Here is an 18292-nt window from a genome sequence, read left to right on the forward strand (position 1 = left end):
CTCCTAGACGTTTCCACTTCACAGTAACAGCACTTATCGTTGACATGGGCAGAAATTTGATGAACTGACTTGTTGGAAAGGTGGCATTCCAAGACAATGCCATGTTGAAAGTAACTGAGCTCTTCAGTAAGGCCATTCTACTGCCAATGTTTGTCTTTGGAGATTGCATGGCTTTGTGCTCGATTTTATACACCTGTCAGCAACGGGTGTGGCTGAAATAGCCGAATCCACTAATTTGAAGGGGTGTCCACATACTTTTGTATATATAGCGTATAATCAAACACTCTCTGTGGTAAACAAAAGCTTCTGGCAGTTTCAGAAGCCGATGTGACATCTTGAATATATTTTCTTCCAATGAATTTGGTGCTAACGTTTGAACAGTTTTGGTTATAAGCTATTATGATCCCATTTCTGAAACCTAAGACTCTCTGGAGCATGGATGTGCTTTCTGTCCCCCTCTATGATGATCACAGGCCGTGTTAGAAGGGAGTGTCACACAAAAAACGCAATTTGGCCCCAATAATACCCTCCCTTTTGCCATCAGAACAGCCTCAATTCGTCGAGGCATGGACTCTACAAGGTATCGAAAGCGTTCCACAGGGATGCTGGCCCATGTTGACTCCAATGCTTCCCACAGTTGTATCAAGTTGGCTGGATGTCCTTTGGGTTGTGGACCATTCTTGATACAAACGGGAGGAAAACATTTGAGTGTGGAAAAACCCAGCAGCGTTGCAGTTCTTGACAGAAACCAGTGTGCCTGGCACCTACTACCATACGCAGTTCAAAGGCACTTAAATGTTTTGTCTTGCCCATTTCCCCCTCTGAATGGCACACATACACAATCCATGTCTCTGTTGTCTCAAGGCTTAAAAATCCTTCTTTAACCTGTCTCCTCCCCTTCATCGACACAGATAGAAGTGGATTTAACAGGTGACATCAATAAGGGATCATAGCTTTCAACTGGATTCACCTAGTCAGTCTATGTCATGGAAGAGCAGGTGTTCTTAATGTTTTGCACACTCAGTGTATGAAACGTTGATTAACTTGAAGTCATGGTTTGTAAACTTGATACATACACAATGAATGCAATATCTAGCATATTGAAACTGAATATATACATATTGAATTCAAATATTCAATTAAATTGAAATGGTATTTTAAAACTGAATGCAATATTCATTCAGTTTCAAATAATGAAATACAAGTGAAATGTATGACTTCAATGATTCAATTTGTGCATGAAACATTCAACAATATTACATTCAAATTCAATATAATACAAATTATAAAATTAAAATACAAAACGAAATCCTTATCATATTCAAGGCTTTAAAGACAATCAGAAGATTAGGTTTGGGGTCCAATGGTTAGACGGGATCACAGCAGGACAGCTCAGGCCTGCCTCGGGGGGAGAAAGGATTAGAAACTTGAGGGATGGTGGAGGCTGACTGCTTTCCTTGAGAAAACGGGAGTGAAATGAGGTACGATAATGGATTTTGTGGCGACGGTCGAGTGGAAAAAGGCTACAGAGACAAAGGGGAACCACAGGAACTTCTGTTATGAGTGTGGGAACTTACTGCCTCAACCTAAACTGCAGGAGACAGTCTACTGTTCCCGCTGTGAGGAATGGAAGAGGAAAGAGAGGAAGAAGGTGTCGAAGAGAATGAGGAAAGCAGAGGTTGAATTTGATGAAGATGGCGATAGAAAGGGAGATGGGGGTGAAGAAAACTGGTGGCAAGTACAAACAGAGTGAATGAGGGCGAGTTAAGGGAAGTGGAAGGTGCGGTAGTGTTAAGTGCGGAGGTGGAGCAATTGAAGTTGAATATTCCCGGTGTTTGTGACGCCTGCCGTTTGGTGCGACGCAGGTCTGGTGGTGAGCATGGGGAAGTAGAGGAGTCACTGTCTGTCTTTTTGAGTTTTGAATCAGTCTTTACCCGACAAAGTCATGTTAGGATATATCAAGTGATGGTGTTAAGAGTTTTTGTGCAGAACCCATTGCAGTGTTTCAGGTTCCACCTGTATGGTCATGTTGCAGCAGTGTATAGGAGGGAGATTCCAAGATGTGGGAAGTGTGCAGGAGGGCATGGGACAGAGGAATGTGTCGTTTCGGTGGGAAATGTTGTGTCAAATGTAGAAGTGCCCATGTTGCTGGGGATCGGAAGTGTCCGAGAGAGGCAGGCTGAGGTGGTCAGAATAGTACAGAAGTTGTCATGCTGAGGCAGTGAAGAAAGTTGAGGATGGGTGAGGGATGCTGAGAGGATCCCGGTGAATAGTAGATCTGTGCAGCACAGCGGGATAGGTCAACGAGTGATATATGCTTCATTAAGGTTGGATTATTTGTGTTTATAGCTATGGTTTTCAACTGTACAGCAGAGATGGAACGTAAGTCACAGAAAATAGATGTTGTGGTGGCAGCGACAGAGAAGTATTTGGGGGTACAATGTTTGCACTTCAGAAGAGTTACAGGGTGTGTTGAGTGGTGGTGTCCTTTCCTCCCAGGTTGTTGGGGTAGGGGCAGATGGGGTTAAATAGTGGAATAGGGCAGGGTTTCCCAAAGTCAGTCCTGGGCCCACCCTGGGTGCACCTTTTGGCTTTTGCCCTAGCACTACACAGCTGATTAAAATAATCAAAGCTTGATGATAAGTTGGTTACTTGAATCAGCTGTGTAGTGCTAGGGCAAAAAACAAAATGGGTGTGTGTGGGAGGGGGCAGGACCGAGTTTGGGAAACCCTTGAATAGGGTGGTGGGTTTTAATGAGTGTAGGGTTAGATGCAGTGGAGGCTGGTGAGAGGGGCTATAAGAAGACAGGCTCATTGTAATGGCTGAAATTGAATAAATGGAACTGAGTCAAATGTGGTTTTCATGTTTGCAGTGTTTGATACCATTCCATGTATTCCTCCTATAGCTCCCCCACCAGCCTTCTCTGGTTAGATGGTAGGGTACATTTTTTTTCTTTCATTGTGTGGATCAAAGTATAATGGATCCAGTGGTAGCAAAGATATTTCTAACTAACACAAGATAGTTCATCTGTGTCGTTTACAGTGGTAGCAAATGAAGCATAGTGGGCAGAACAAGAAAGGAGGTGGGTAAAGCGAAGCAGGAGCTAGCGAGATCCAATTGGTGTGTTATAGCTTGTATTTGCATATCTCCATTAGGGAACGCCTCCTGTGTGAAGTGCGCGTATGCACAAACTCAATTGGACTAGCACTCCTAAACAAAGCAAAATAAATATACACTGCTCAAAAAAGAAAGGGAACACTAAAATAACACATCCTAGATCTGAATGAATGAAATAATCTTATTAAATACTTTTTTCTTTACATAGTTGAATGTGCTGACAACAAAATCACACAAAAATTATCAATGGAAATCAAATTTATCAACCCATGGAGGTCTGGATTTGGAGTCACCCTCAAAATTAAAGTGGAAAACCACACTACAGGCTGATCCAACTTTGATGTAATGTCCTTAAAACAAGTCAAAATGAGGCTCAGTAGTGTGTGTGGCCTCCACGTGCCTGTATGACCTCCCTACAACGCCTGGGCATGCTCCTGATGAGGTGGCGGATGGTCTCCTGAGGGATCTCCTCCCAGACCTGGACTAAAGCATCCGCCAACTCCTGGACAGTCTGTGGTGCAACGTGGCGTTGGTGGATGGAGCGAGACATGATGTCCCAGATGTGCTCAATTGGATTCAGGTCTGGGGAACGGGCGGGCCAGTCCATAGCATCAATGCCTTCCTCTTGCAGGAACTGCTGACACACTCCAGCCACATGAGGTCTAGCATTGTCTTGCATTAGGAGGAACCCAGGGCCAACTGCACCAGCATATGGTCTCACAAAGGGTCTGAGGATCTCATCTCGGTACTTAATGGCAGTCAGGCTACCTCTGGCGAGCACATGGAGGGCTGTGCGGCCCCCCAAAGAAATGCCACCTCACACCATGACTGACCTACCGCCAAACCGGTCATGCTGGAGGATGTTGCAGGCAGCAGAACATTCTCCACGGCGTCTCCAGACTCTGTCACGTCTGTCACATGCTCAGTGTGAACCTGCTTTCATCTGTGAAGAGCACAGGGCGCCAGTGGCGAATTTGCCAATCTTGGTGTTCTCTGGCAAATGCCAAATGTCCTGCACGGTGTTGGGCTGTAAGCACAACCCCCACCTGTGGACGTCGGGCCCTCATACCACCCTCATGGAGTCTGTTTCTGACCGTTTGAGCAGACACATGCACATTTGTTGCCTGCTGGAGGTCATTTTGCAGGGCTCTGGCAGTGCTCCTCCTGCTCCTCCTTGCACAAAGGCGGAGGTAGCAGTCCTGCTGCTGGGTTGTTGCCCTCCTACGGCCTCCTCCACGTCTCCTGATGTACTGGCCTGTCTCCTGGTAGCGCCTCCATGCTCTGGACACTACGCTGACAGACACAGCAAACCTTCTTGCCACAGCTCGCATTGATGTGCCATCCTGGATGAGCTGCACTACCTGAGCCACTTGTGTGGGTTGTAGACTCCGTCTCATGCTACCACTAGAGTGAAAGCACCGCCAGCATTCAAAAGTGACCAAAACATCAGCCAGGAAGCATAGGAACTGAGAAGTGGTCTGTGGTCACCACCTGCAAAACCAGTCCTTTATTGGGGGTGTCTTGCTAATTGCCTATAATTTCCACCTGTTGTCTATTCCATTTGCACAACAGCATGTGACATTTATTGTCAATCAGTGTTGCTTCCTAAGTGGACAGTTTGATTTCACAGAAGTGTGATTGACTTGGAGTTACATTGTGTTGTTTAAGTGTTCCCTTTTTTGTTTTTGAGCAGTGTGTATATATATATATATATATATATAGGCAAAGCGTCAAGTCTATAAAACCTAGTGCACTGTGTTCGTAACATATTCTGGTTTTGGGAACAGAAACATTTATTGAAAAATGTATGCACTCACTAACTGTAAGTCGCTCTGGATAAGAGCGTCTGCTAAATGACTAAAATGTAAAATGCCAGATGTTTCATCGATGAGAAAATTATCAGAACGTTGGCCCAGTTTAGCCTAGTTCCATCCTCTCCCACTATTCGCGACTGGACTTGTTCTCACTACCATATTTGGTGGTGAGAAAACGTTCTAAACGGATGCTTCAGATTTATAGCCCCTGTGAGGTGTCTGGTTTACCCCTTCTGTCTTTGGTGGTAGTTTCAGCATGAAAGGAGGCGGGCAAGGAATGTAACAGCGGAAGATTCAAAATGGACATGGCGGCGGAAAACCCCCCCAACGAAAACAAACAAAACAGAAGGTAGAGATATCATCAAACAGTGTTGACTTCCGAACAGTTTGCACGATAACACAATTACACTCATTATGTGGCTATGACTGTTGCTATCTATCAAACGCCTAATGTTACTCAACCAGCTGGAGAGATAGATTTGGCTAGCAAGGAGTTAGCCAACTGGCTAACTAACTTCCCTAGCCATGCTACGTTCGTTAGCTAGCTATCCAGCTACATACTTGATTGATATAAAGGGTTTGCAAATTGGTATATTCAAGACATAGTTGCTTGTTGGTTCCTTGATAAATCAGGTCTGAACATTCTTTCTAGGTAACATTAAGTAGCTAATTAGCTGCTAAACAATAACAACCAGACTAATGTCTGTACTCTCTCCCCTCCCACCCCAGCGGGACCGTGTGCAGTGTAGTGATCTCTCAGGACCCTGCACCCCAGCCTATCATCTTCAACCCAGATTTCTTAGTGGAGCGTCTGAGACATGAGCGTCCCCAGGTGTTCACAGAGCTGGTCCTCAGTAACATCACCAGGCTCATAGACCTGCCCGGGGATGAGTTTGCCCAGCTCACAGGAGAGGCAGACCCCAGACTGCCTACAGCACACACAGGCTTCCTACGCTCTCTCAACTTTCTGAAACGCAAAGGTGAACTTACCGTAATGTTGTGTACTCGACACACACACACACTGAGGTCTTTGTGTCGTGTGCATCTCAAAGGTCCTGTGCTGTCCATTCACTCCAAACCTTTTTGTGATTTCCAGACAAAGGAGTGGTGTTTGGTGCTACTCTGACGGAGGAGGGCATAGCACAGATCTACCAGCTGATTGAATACCTCAGCAAGAGTGAGCTCTACAATTATCCCATCTTTACAAGCTCACCTTTCTGCCTTCATCTAGAAATAAAAATACCATTTGCTTTCTCAACGTTTTGTAGGAGTGTTCTAATTCCACATGTTTTAATCTCCTAGTTCTGTCCTCCACTCGACTTCCTGGCTGAAGCACCTAATAGGCTTTCTGTACGTTAGTTCCTGGCCCAGTCTGTCTTTAGTGTTAATATCTAGTCTGAGCGCTGAATGAGTGAGTAGGTATGAGCTCATGGTCTATTTCCTGCTCTAGTGATGTCATCATCTGAAAGTGGACTCTAGGATAGAGCAAGGGAGTCAATAATTCAGCTGAAAACACTTTACTCTCCTATTTTCTGTTTCTGTCTGACCTCTTTCTCTCTCCTCTCTTGCATTTCTCTGCCCCCCCCCCCCCATTCTCTCACCACTGCTTCTCTCTCTCTCTCATACACCTCCTTCTCCCTACTTATCTCTTCCCCTTCTCTCTATCCGTATGTAATCCGTCTCTCTCAGACCTCCATGTGGAGGGGTTGTTCCGTGTGCCAGGCCACAGCCTGCGGCAGGCAGCCCTGAGAGAGATGTTGAATGCCGGGACAGAGATAGACCTGGAGACCGGGGACTTCCATCCTAATGATGCTGCCACCCTGCTTAAAGCCTTCCTAGGAGAGCTGCCCGAACCCCTACTCACACACAGACACTACCACGCCCATCTGAAGATAGCAGGTAACACACACACAACAACAAGCCATATAACCTAAATATACCAAACATTAGGAACACCTTCCTAATATTGAGTTGCACCCTTGCTTCTGAATGGCACACATACACAATCCAGGTCTCAATTGTCTCAAGGCTTAAAAATCCTTCTTTAACCTGTCTCCTCCCCTTCTTCTACACTGATTGAAGTGGATTTAACAAGTGACATCAATAATGGATCATAGCTTTCACCTGGATTCACCTGGTCAGTCTATGTATTGGAAAGAGCAGGTGTCCTTAATGTTTTGTACGCTCAGTGTATGTGTTAAAATATAAAACTATTTTTGGATACAAGTCTGCCAAATAACCATATTATTTTCATAACGTTTGGTTATCATCTCCAGAGCTGACCCAGTTTGATGAGAAGGGGAACAAGACTTCAGTACCAGATAAGGAGCGTCAGATCGAGGCCTTCCAGCTGCTGTTCATGCTGCTTCCTCCAGCCAACCACAGTCTGCTCAAACTGCTCCTGGACCTGCTCTACCACACCGCTCGCAACCAGCACAACAACAAGATGTCTGCCATCAACCTGGCCACCATGGTGGCTCCACACATCATCTGGCCCAAACATGTACGTCTAGATCAAATCAAAGTTTATTGGTCGCGTACACAGTTTAGCAGATGTTATAGCGTGTGCAGCGAGATGCTTATGTTACTAGCGCCGAACAATGCAGTAAAATGTCAAACAAAACAATCGCTTTCTCTCTCTCACCATCCCTCTCTCCCATCAGTTGATTATTGTTGTGTCTTTACTCATTAGTATTGTTGTGTGTCTTTTCCAGGTGCGAGCCAGCGACCTCCAGGGGAACATTAAGAAGCTAAACAACGCAGTGGCTTTCCTCATCAAACACTCACAGAAACTCTTCAGGGTGAAAATTGACTGGCTAACATTCATTCTCCACCAGCCATTCTTAATCAATATCCTTATTCATTACCCTTCCCTCTGTAGCACTCAATCATCTGGATTCTGGAACAATAACTGGCAGGGGTTTTCACCTGAGTCAATACTGTCTATCTGCATCATAGTCAATCATTTCACATGTCAATCACAGTTTTGGAAAGTTACGTCAACTAAAACCTGTGAGTTTTGTGTGTCTAAATAAGTCTTCTTTCTCTAAACAATGACAAAGGTGGTACATTTGTGTGTTTTTACTAAAGGCTCCTGCGTACGTCAAAGAACACGCCTGCATGCATTTTACAGGATCAACCACCTCCCAGTTTACGGTGAGTACACTACAGAAACTCTGTCTAGTTGAAATTCGATCACTGCACACTTTTGGAACTATTTCACTGTGTCGGGCGACCTAAATCAAGCATGTCTTCTGTCAGGGAATACATTCTCACATTCAGCTAAGACCTGTTATCAATTCCCCCCTCTCCTCCCCATCAGGATGGCCTGGCTCTGTGTGGTGGGGGTGCTCACCCCTCAACCTCTAAGAGGGCTGGTGGGGGTGTGATGTATACAGATGGGACCACCACCAGTCACACACACACTGAGCTGGCCCTCAGAGAGCTTTACCAACAGGTCAGCAGCATGCCTGAGTCTGCCAAGAAGAAGAAACTCATCAGACAGGTGAGACACACACGCCTACACCTGTATTTGCGGAATGTGCAGAAATAATGAGTGTTTGGCCAAGGTGGCGGCAGGTAGCCTAGCGGTTAAGAGTGTTGGGACAGTAACCAAGAGGTCGCTGGGTCGAATCCCTGAGCCGACTAGATGAAAAATCTGTCGACGTGCCCTTGAGCAAGGCACTTAATCCTAATTGCAACAGGGTCGCTGTCAATAATGGCTGATCTCTGGCCGTGACCCCACTCTCAGAGGATGTCTCACTTGTGAAAATAGGACCAATGTAAGCACCCTCCTAATTATTATTAAGACTGTTTCGCTGTAAGTGTGTGTAGTCTGGGTAGTGTTTTTGTGTATGTTGTGTAGTTTGCTAAGCAGGTCCCTGGGACGCCAGTGAGTGACCAACAGACCCTGCACTCGAATAGGAAACATCGTCGCTCGCGCTCCTTTGGAGGAATCATCAAGGTATCATCAATTATTTTAAATAATAACTAAATGTTCCGTCAATCCCAGCAAAATGTTACATACAGTATGTGTGCTTTTAATGCTATGTTTGTGTGTGTACAAGAGGAGAGCATTAGGTACCCAGGGCCCAGTGGAGAAGGGTAGCAGCAGCACTAGCCTGGTGACTCCAGGACCCAGCAGCTCAGCGGACAGACAGGAGATGGAGGACATCAGCTTTGGATGGGTAAGTACTCTACACCACTCCATAGCTAAGTCACTGTATGTGTGCGTAATAGGAGCGGTATAGTGAAGTGTTACTTTGTCTCAGGTTCAAACCAAACAAATGAAACTGTCCGTTTGACTGGTGGGCAGCATGATTCACAGCTATAAACCTGTCACCAGTTGGTGACTGCGTCGTTCTCCCCATTACTAATATGATATTAATGGTAGAATATGTTCATAATATGGTAATTTAGAATGACATATATGCAGGGCTTCAAACCACAGCACTGGTGAGCCAGTTAAACCATGACTACTGCATTGTGGTATGGATGGTGTCTTACCGTTAGCTCATCAACCAGTGGCTAACCACAGGGCAGAACTCCCTACCTCAGCTCTCCCCAATGGGGTTTATTTGAGTGACATTGTCAGATGGGTTTGGCGCAAAGGTTAAGTAGAACGGACATAACTCTGAAATACATGGGGTTGTTCTCTCTCTTTTCTCTCTCAGGATTCCTCGTCTCTTAAAAGGATGTGCTTTTCGCCAACGCAGGAGACGTCTGTCTAGCAGAGCTCAGCTCACCCACAGAACATTCTCCTCTCACTCTCAAAAACATTTCTCTAACTTGGTTTTAAAATGAATCTTTTAACAAACAGGGAGACACCGAGAGATAGTTACAGTCAAGTCATTTACAAGCCAAATAATGTGATGTGTCTTAAAAGCAGTAGAACCATGCTTGGCCAGTGAATTCCTTTTAATATCTTCCTTGTTCTGTTTGGAAAGAGACGACACAACAAATGTACACCTTTATCGTTCAGGTCAAGTAAGAGTTAGAATGACTAGAAAAACCAGTGAGAACCAAATTAAACCCACATTGTGTTTTACTTCTCTTAAAACTTTTGCATGTGTTTTGAGTTAATGTTACTACTGTGTAAAGCATGCTATGTGGACAAACATTGTCTCAGGTAGGTAGAAGTAAGCTGGATATAGGAAGTTTGCGCTGGATTGTAGCAAATTACTGGATGGTTAAAAAAGGATGGTTAAATTCCGATTGACAAAACGTTTAAGTTAAGCAAAGTGTTTTGAGTGCCTTCAAATTATATTAGCAAAGTAGTAAAGTTGAGTTGTGATGCATTATATTTTATATAATCTTTATTTAAGCCTGTAAATCCCATTGAGATAGTCTAATGTATTCCAGTTGGTGTAGCTGTGGAGGCAGTAGCATCGTCAATGTGGCTGTTTATAATGTGTTCAGACTTAGCAGAGCGATGGGGATGAGTGTGAAAGAAAGATGGAGGGAGAAATTAGTGAGAGTGAAGGCTTGGAACATGGTATGTAGGGCTATGACTAGGGGTTTTCCTGGTCGGGTCACGTGTTAAGGAAAACCTAGTAGACGTCAATGAGACCAACGGAGTAGGCGTAGCTAATGCTCTAGTGTTATTACAACTGGTGTGAACTCACTGTTTATTCTTTAGCCACAGTCTTAATCTGTCAACACTGTGATTTTCTCTCTATTTAAATACTTTTTTTTTAAAACTTTTCTCTGAGACTACAACCAAAATGTGTATTAATGGTCAGTTTTTTAAAATATATTCTTTTTTTTTATCCACTTATGTTTTATGCAATATTTTATGCAATGTCCTTTTGATTCTGTTACAAAAAAGTTTTGCTATGCAATCTGTGTTACAATATTAGTTATTTCATATCGAACATTTTTATCCATGGTTTAGGCCTATCTGCATTGGTTCTCTATGTTTATACCTAGTTTTCAGATTTAGTCAGACATTGAGCGCTGAATCCTGACAAGATTCAACCATATCTTCACACAAGTCCTCTACCAACATGAATTATTTATTTTTGTGGAAATGTGAATATATATTTCTGTGTGAGCGGCATTACCATGTCAAACGATTCTGTTATACTGATCTGACGATGAGCATCAGAATTCTGTCTGTTAAATGTGAATGTGCTACATGCCACCGGGTCTGAGTAGCACTATGTACAACAGCTTGTCTGTCATTATTGGCACTAATGTGAAGCTATGCAACAAACTGCCATTAAAAGATAATGAAACAAACATCTTTATTTCCTTCATTGTTATACGTTGTGTGAAATATTGATAATCAACAGAGACAATGTTTTAAACTGAAACGATGTCATGCTGAAGATTGACCGTGATTGAAGACTTTAAAATATGGCCAGGTTATGTTTAATGTACATGTTTTAGTATTTAATTTATTTATAGGTATTTAGTGAATTTGATCTCTTTGGTTTTGTCTGCTAAACTGCCTGGAACTAGTGACCGGTCTGCAGTGACTGAGTGCAGTTGAAGTTTTAACCACAAGATGGAGCACTTGAGATGCAAATGCTCAGCCTTTTGTGAAGACACCCTGAAACCACTTCAGTAGATGTTTAGTGTTAAATATTTTCTGACAATTATTTTTCAGCTTGGAAACGTGTAGAATTTTTTTAACTCTGTCTCTACTTTGCTATAAGTAAGATGTTCAGAAAAAGTGAGTATACATTTAAATAAGTGTGTTTATCTTGTCCCTGGTAATAATAATGTATGCACTCACTAACTGTAAGTCGCTCTGGATAAGAGCTTCTGCTAAATGACTAAAATGAAAGTGAAAGTCCCCTGTAGCTCAGTTGGTAGAGCATGGCGCTTGCAACGCCAGGGTTGTGGGTTCGTTTCCCACAGGGGGCCAGTATGAAAATGAATGCACTCACTAACTGTAAGTCGCTCTGGATAAGAGCATCTGCTAAATGACTAAAATGTAAAAATGTAATGATATATGACATCATACACTTTCCTTACAGTTTAATTTAGACTTTTGTTCCTGGAATGTTTCTATATGTGTCTGCAGTTGACGTTTCTCCTGGTAACCCTGTGAGTAAGGAGAGGGGTATGATAGAAAAGGGGGTCAAAGAACTGAAGTTATCCACAATGCAGGTGATGGGAACGTGTGAGTCATGATGGTGTCTGTGTTGTTGCATGTTTGGTATTGGAAGTATACGTTGTGCACATCTGTGTGTGAGTGTGTGCACGCCTCTTAATGTGTGTGTGTGTCGTGTATATGTTGTACACAGGTTTTACAGACCTCCAGCAGGTGACTGCTCTCGCTCTCAGGTCCTGTAAATACACAACAGGACAACAGCGACCGTGCTTGAAATACCAATGGTCACTACTGTATATAGTTACCACGTCAAACTCAGGAGTTTTATTTAGAATTTGTTTTTCAGACACAGTTTGTCCCAAGCTCATTCAGACACACATCCATACCCAACCCCATAAGTAACATTCCCCAGCTATGCATAGCAGGGGTGCAACTTTGGTTTTGGAAGTGGGGGGGACATTACTTTATTATTCTTTTTGAAATCCAGTCGGATGAACACTCCAAACTGCCTACCCGACCGCTCTGAGGCGTCTGCATGGTCCTAAAGCACACCGTTGCCTTGTTTTGTATCACATTCCAATGATAAAACTGGGGGGGGGGGACAAAAATGCAATTTCTGAATGTGCTCGTCCCCAGTAAAAGTTGCGCCCCTGATACATAGTGTTGTTTTAGAATAATTAAAAATAAAACTTCACACCACTCTTCTATTTTCTCTCTTTGGTAAAACTCTAGTTACTACTAAATTACTACACAAACAAAAGAGACATGCGCCTGAGCCTTGCAGTTGACTTCATTTATTTTCTGTATGAGTTGTGGTGCTGTCTGCAGTTTGCCAGTTCTCTTAAGTGCAAATTGGTGTCGTCCCTTCCCACGTCTAGGACAAACAGAGAGGTGTGTGTGTGTGCATTCCATTCCCAGCTTTGTAAGAGAGCGGATGGACAGGGAGAGACGCCTCCATTACGCCCTAAACACCACCCTCTCCCCTGTGTTCAGGACCCATGTTAGGAAGATCTACACACCACTGACTCTTTTACTGGGCCAGATGGATCCCTCTCTACAACGTGTGTCTGACGGGGCCTGGGAAGGACGGAGCACACCTCTCTGCTTGTTTGTACAGTACCTCATCTCCCTCAGTCTCTCTCTCTGTCTTTTTCTCCTCTCTCTGTCTTTGTCAGCCAGAGACTGGGGTTCCAGGATCCTTCAGGTTCTGTTATAGTGTTTGTTTTGGGATGGTTCCACCACAGTGCATGCAGGAAGAGATGAAGTGGAGGGTTTGACACAGTGAGCTGTGCAGAGCCGGAGCACAGAGCCAAGCCAGAGGTGTTTATTTCATTGTGTGTAGAGAGGTTGGAGACTAACAGTCTACTAATGTCCAAGTCCTTATATTAGGTGGTCATAAATGTAAATTCTGTATGTATGTATACACACATACGTACATACACACACACGTACACAATCCTTTGTGATGCTGGGGACACACACTGGGGACAGGGGTTGACCAGTGTCACACAGGTTACTGCTCTCTGCTCTACAGTGGCTGCCTGGAGGCAAGCCTGGGAGAGAATGAAACGGAGAATAAAGGACAGAGAGAGAGTTGTGAGGGTGAGAGAGAAAATGAGGGACTAAAAGACAGATTGAGAGAGAATGAGAGAGTTCAGGCAGGGTTCTGTAGGGGGGGGGGGGGGGGGGTGAGGAGGGAAGGGGGAGGGGTGGAGTCAGGGGTCTGCTATTTGTAGATCCTTGTGATGGATGACTGCTGTGTGTAGGAGAGAGAGATAGGCTTTTCTTCATTCTGCTCTTTCCCCATTCCCCCTATCCAGACGAGCAGAGCAGAGCGGGACAGAGAGAGAAGAGACGTGAGCGAACGAGTGCAGAACAGAACAACTCCACAAAGAGAAGAGAGAGGTGGATAGTTCCCTTTGCAAGGAGAGAAAAAGAGAAGAAAATCAAGCCTTTCAGAATACATTACCAACTAAGGACATTACTTATTTCTAGCCCTATTTTATGTTGTAACAGTTAGATTTCTTTCTCATTCTACAAGAGCCTACACACTGATTGTAGAAAACTTGTAGTGTAGTAGGACTTTGGGATTTTGCAGAGAGAGGGAGAAAGAAAGAGAAAAGGCTTTTTTGGAGTCAGGTTTTGAGAAACAGGAGGCTGCAGTCGTGGAGATCATGCCCGGTAGAGGAGCTTGTTCTGGGGCAGGCGTGGGGAGGTTGCCTGGATACTGGGTGTGTGTGCTGGTTCTCTGTGCCCTGGTGACAGGCTATGTCAGCGCGTGCCCTGCCTTGTGTACCTGCAGTGGCACCACGGTGGACTGCCATGGGCTGGGCATCAAAACCATGCCCCGGAATATACCTCGCAACACAGAGAGACTGTAAGTATTTACTTCTGTACCATACCATACCTGTGTGTGTGTGTGTCTGTCTGTCTCCATACTAAATGTGTGTATTTGTCTGCCTGTCCCTGGTTCCCTGTCTCTGTGTATCTGTGTATCTGTTTCTATGTGTGTGGTGGTGCACATGACTTTGCTGAGACAGAAAGAGAACAATAGCCCTGAGTGGTGTGTATGTGTGTGTGTGTGTGTGTGCGTGCATTGCATTCCAGTCAGGTATAAATAGGCATGAAGGAAAGAGCAGGAGCAGATGTATGCCGTTCATGGTCCATGATTTACATACCTGGCGTTGTTTTGTGTATGTGTGTGTGTTCATACTTGCTCACACAGTAAAATGTATACATGTTCACCGCAAAATGTGGAAATGCTCCAGTAATTAAGTTAAGCTTAATATAATTAATACAATTGACAGTTAATCTTCACTATTTCACCTTTTCTATGTTGAAAAATGTTACTGTGAGATGATTAAATCAGTAAATTTTTATTGATGTGGTGGTATGGCATTTGTATATATAAGCTGAATTTCACTGCATATTTGCATTTTTTATTTCAATCTTCTCTAACGCAAAATAATCCATTTTTAATTAAACTCCCTCTAGACAAGATGTAAAGAAATGTTACCCTACATTCTGTTGGTTTCAGGACACTGTGTATTCTCCTGATGATATAGTTAGTTCTCTATCTGCAGACTGGATCCTCTCTTTTTACTCTCTCTCTCTCTCTCTCTCTCTCTCTCTCTCTTTCCCTCTCCTGCACCAGCCCTCCCTCCCTCTTGCAGACCCCCTCTCCCCAAATTGTTAAATCATGTAGAAAATTAAGCAGATCTGCTCCTTAAGTGTGTCCTGCCTGTGAGAAGATCTGCTAGACGTCTTGTACAAGGAAGGAGAAAGTGGAAGGAAAGAGATTTCTCCTTTTATGGATTTCCTTTTGAAATATTCATCTGTAAATCAGTGGTGAGGAGAGGAGGAGGAGAGGTGAGGGAAATAGATTGTTCTGTTTCAGCTTCTAGAATAGCTCAGATGAATAAAATATGTTGTGGGAATGGATGAGAGAGAGAAGAGAGAAAGCAGAGCAGAGGAGAGAAACACTTGTGTCAGAAGCAGCGTTTGCGTAGCGGGAGCTGACTGCATATTTCTTGAATTCCATATTTAATTTCTAAGAACACCTTTTTGTACCAGATGCATATGTCAGAGCTGCTTGTATGTTCACAGACAGAACACACACACACACACACACACACACACACACACACACACACACACACACACACACACACACACAGACAGACAGACGCACGCTTGGGACATTTTGTAGGGGGAAACATTATGATTTTGTGGTTTCCTTTTACATGAATAGCCGTTCGCACTGAGAGTGTACCATAGTTAACCTGAAGTGCATTTTATGTGTTGCAGTTAGTTTATGCATGTGTAGGTCATGTATACTAACTGTTATACCTGGGATTTGTAATGTGATTTCATGCTTCAAACCTTCTTGCTAAATAGGAAGGATTTATTTGCATCTCTGTGTATAGTTCTAGTAGAAGTTCACTCTTTGGCAGTTAGACTTTTAAGTTGTCAGTGTGTGCGTATGTCATGCAGATTTTATTATTTGGTAGTCAAGCGTTTAAAGCTTTCTGTTTATGTGCGCGTGTGTACGTGCGTGCATGTGTGTGTGTGTGTGTGTGTGTGTGTGTGTGTGTGTGTGTGTGTGTATGTATGTATGTGTATGTGTGTGTGTGTGTGTGTGTGTGTATGTATGTGTATGTGTGTGTGTGTGTGTGTGTGTGTGTGTATGTATGTGTATGTATGTGTATGTGTGTGTGTGTGTGTGTGTGTGTATGTATGTGTATGTGTGTGTGTGTGTGTGTGTAGGTGTAGGTCATGTAGAAGGTTCTTGGTCACCATGAATTGGTTAGTTAACAATAGAAACTCTCCATAATCCAGAACTGCTATATAGGGTGATTCATCAAGGTGATTGTACAAGTCAACCCCCCTACCCGCTGGTCTGCTGGGTCTGTGTGTGTGAAAACACAGCTAAGGCTGATATTGGTGTAGTATTGGTGAGGGATACTGGGGTAGACAGCTACTGGGGCAGAGTACAGGCCTTTACCTTGATTTGACAAGAGGGGAATAAGAGAGGGGAAGGAAGGGGGGAAGGTGTGAAGGAGGATAGAGGGACACAGCCTGTCTGGATAAGCTTTATTGGCCAATCCAATGGCCAATCCTGGACAGCTGGGGCGATTTGGGGTGAAAGTGTGTGTGTGAACTGTGTGTTTTGGCCGGTGGACAGTGAGTATGTGTGTGTGTGATTTGGGGGAGGTGTTGACACTGACTGTAGATTCCCATTTACACTTGTCAATGTGGATTTGGATCAGCCCTGACCTCTGACCTCCACAGACTGTATCTCAGCTCAGCTCCAGGTGTTAAAATTACACCACGCTACACACTTTCTCCTGCCATGGCTAGGATGTCTTCAGCCTGCCGTCCATTCTTAGTCCAACTCACAAACAAAACTCTCTGCATCACTCATACTTAAACTATGCCATGCCGTGGATTGGTTTATATAGGTCTGATGCAATTCAACAGGTATTTAAACATGACATATTTAGTTTGACAAACACACATATACAGTATATGCACACATAGCTCGCATCTATTTCTCTATTACCTTACTTTCTTATCTGTCTCTCTTATCTGTGTTATCTCTCTAATGGATCTATTGATCCAGCCCTGGCTGCTGGACAGCTCTGATACCACTGTAGACTATCTGTGTGGAGTGGCAATGAGCTGATGATGGGATTGGAATGACTGGGCTGGCCTCGTTCAGCCTCTCTACAGCAGAATACAGCTCTCCAGCCAAAACAGCCACCTCAGGGTTCGACTCATCGCAGTGTTGTGGTGTCTCTCTTGTCGTGATGTGTGTTTTGTCCTATATTTTTATTTTTAATCCCCCGTCCCCGCAAGAGGCCTTTTGGTCGGCCGTCATTGTAAATAAGAATTTGTTCTTAACTGACTTGCCAAGTTAAATAAAGGTTAAATAAAAAATAAAATCAATAAAAACTAAGTGTGTCAGAAGAGTATCTTTATGCCAGAGAATGCCCTGCTCTGAGATACGGTATGGTATAGTATATATATACAGTTGAAGTCGGAAGTTTACATACACTTAGGTTGCAGTCATTAAAACGTGTTTTTCAACCACAAGTCGGTTAGGACATCTACTTTGTGCATGACACAAGTAATTTTTCCAACAATTGTTTACAGACAGATTATTTCACTTATAATTCACCGTAACACAATTCCAGTGGGTCAGAAGTTTACATACACTAAGTTGACTGTGCCTTTAAACAGCTTGGAAAATTCCAGAAAATGATGTCATGGCTTTAAAAGCTTCTGATAGGCTAATTGACATCATTTGAGTCAATTGGAGGTGTACCTGTGGATGTATTTCAAGGCCTACCTTCAAACTCAGTGCCTCTTTGCTTGACATCATGGGAAAATCAAAAGAAATCAGCCAAGACCTCAGAAAAAAAATTGTAGACCTCCACAAGTCTGGTTCATCCTAGGGAGCAATTTCCAAACGCCTGAAGGTACCACGTTCATCTGTACAAACAATAGTACGCAAGTATAAACACCATGGGACCACGCAGCCGTCATACCGCTCAGGAAGGAGACGCGTTCTGTCTAATAGAGATGAACGTACTTTGGTGCGGAGACTGCAAATCAATCCCAGAACAACAGTAAAGGACCTTGTGAAGATGCTGGAGGAAACGGGTACAAAAGTATCTATATCCACAGTAAAACAAGTCCTATATCGACATAACCTGAAAGTCCGCTCAGCAAAGAAGAAGCCACTGCTCCAAAACCGCCATAGAAAAAGCCAGACTACGGTTTGCAACGGCACATCGGG

General features: G+C 43.8%; 2 protein-coding genes across 3 annotated transcripts in view; both read left to right on the plus strand.

Moving 5' to 3' along the window:
- The first annotated feature begins 5209 nt into the window (after positions 1-5209).
- On the plus strand, positions 5210-11164 carry LOC311135690 (rho GTPase-activating protein 19-like). 2 transcript variants are annotated; one of them, XM_084169710.1, is made up of 11 exons: positions 5210-5280; positions 5661-5911; positions 6028-6108; positions 6621-6830; positions 7208-7434; positions 7646-7732; positions 8022-8087; positions 8254-8436; positions 8797-8895; positions 8999-9118; positions 9605-11164. In XM_084169710.1, exons 1-11 carry the CDS (start codon positions 5231-5233, stop codon positions 9659-9661), a joined length of 1431 nt encoding a protein of 476 aa, XP_084025836.1. In that variant the 5' UTR covers positions 5210-5230; the 3' UTR covers positions 9662-11164. The 2 variants fall into 2 exon arrangements, with proteins under 2 accessions (XP_084025836.1, XP_084025837.1); XM_084169711.1 differs by lacking the exon at positions 9605-11164 and having other exon boundaries at positions 9001-9109.
- Positions 11165-14165: 3001 nt separating this feature from the next.
- The window catches only part of LOC311132918 (slit homolog 1 protein-like), a gene marked incomplete at its 5' end in the record, with an annotated part of 150045 nt that continues 145918 nt past the window's right edge, over positions 14166-18292 (plus strand). Inside the window, one exon of the mRNA XM_084166303.1 lies at positions 14166-14368. Within this exon, the coding sequence (XP_084022429.1) occupies positions 14166-14368 (203 nt within the window). The remainder of the gene's footprint in view (positions 14369-18292) is intronic.

This window comes from Coregonus lavaretus (genome assembly GCF_964263955.1).
Source record: "Coregonus lavaretus genome assembly, chromosome: 1".
Classification (NCBI taxonomy): domain Eukaryota; kingdom Metazoa; phylum Chordata; class Actinopteri; order Salmoniformes; family Salmonidae; genus Coregonus; species Coregonus lavaretus.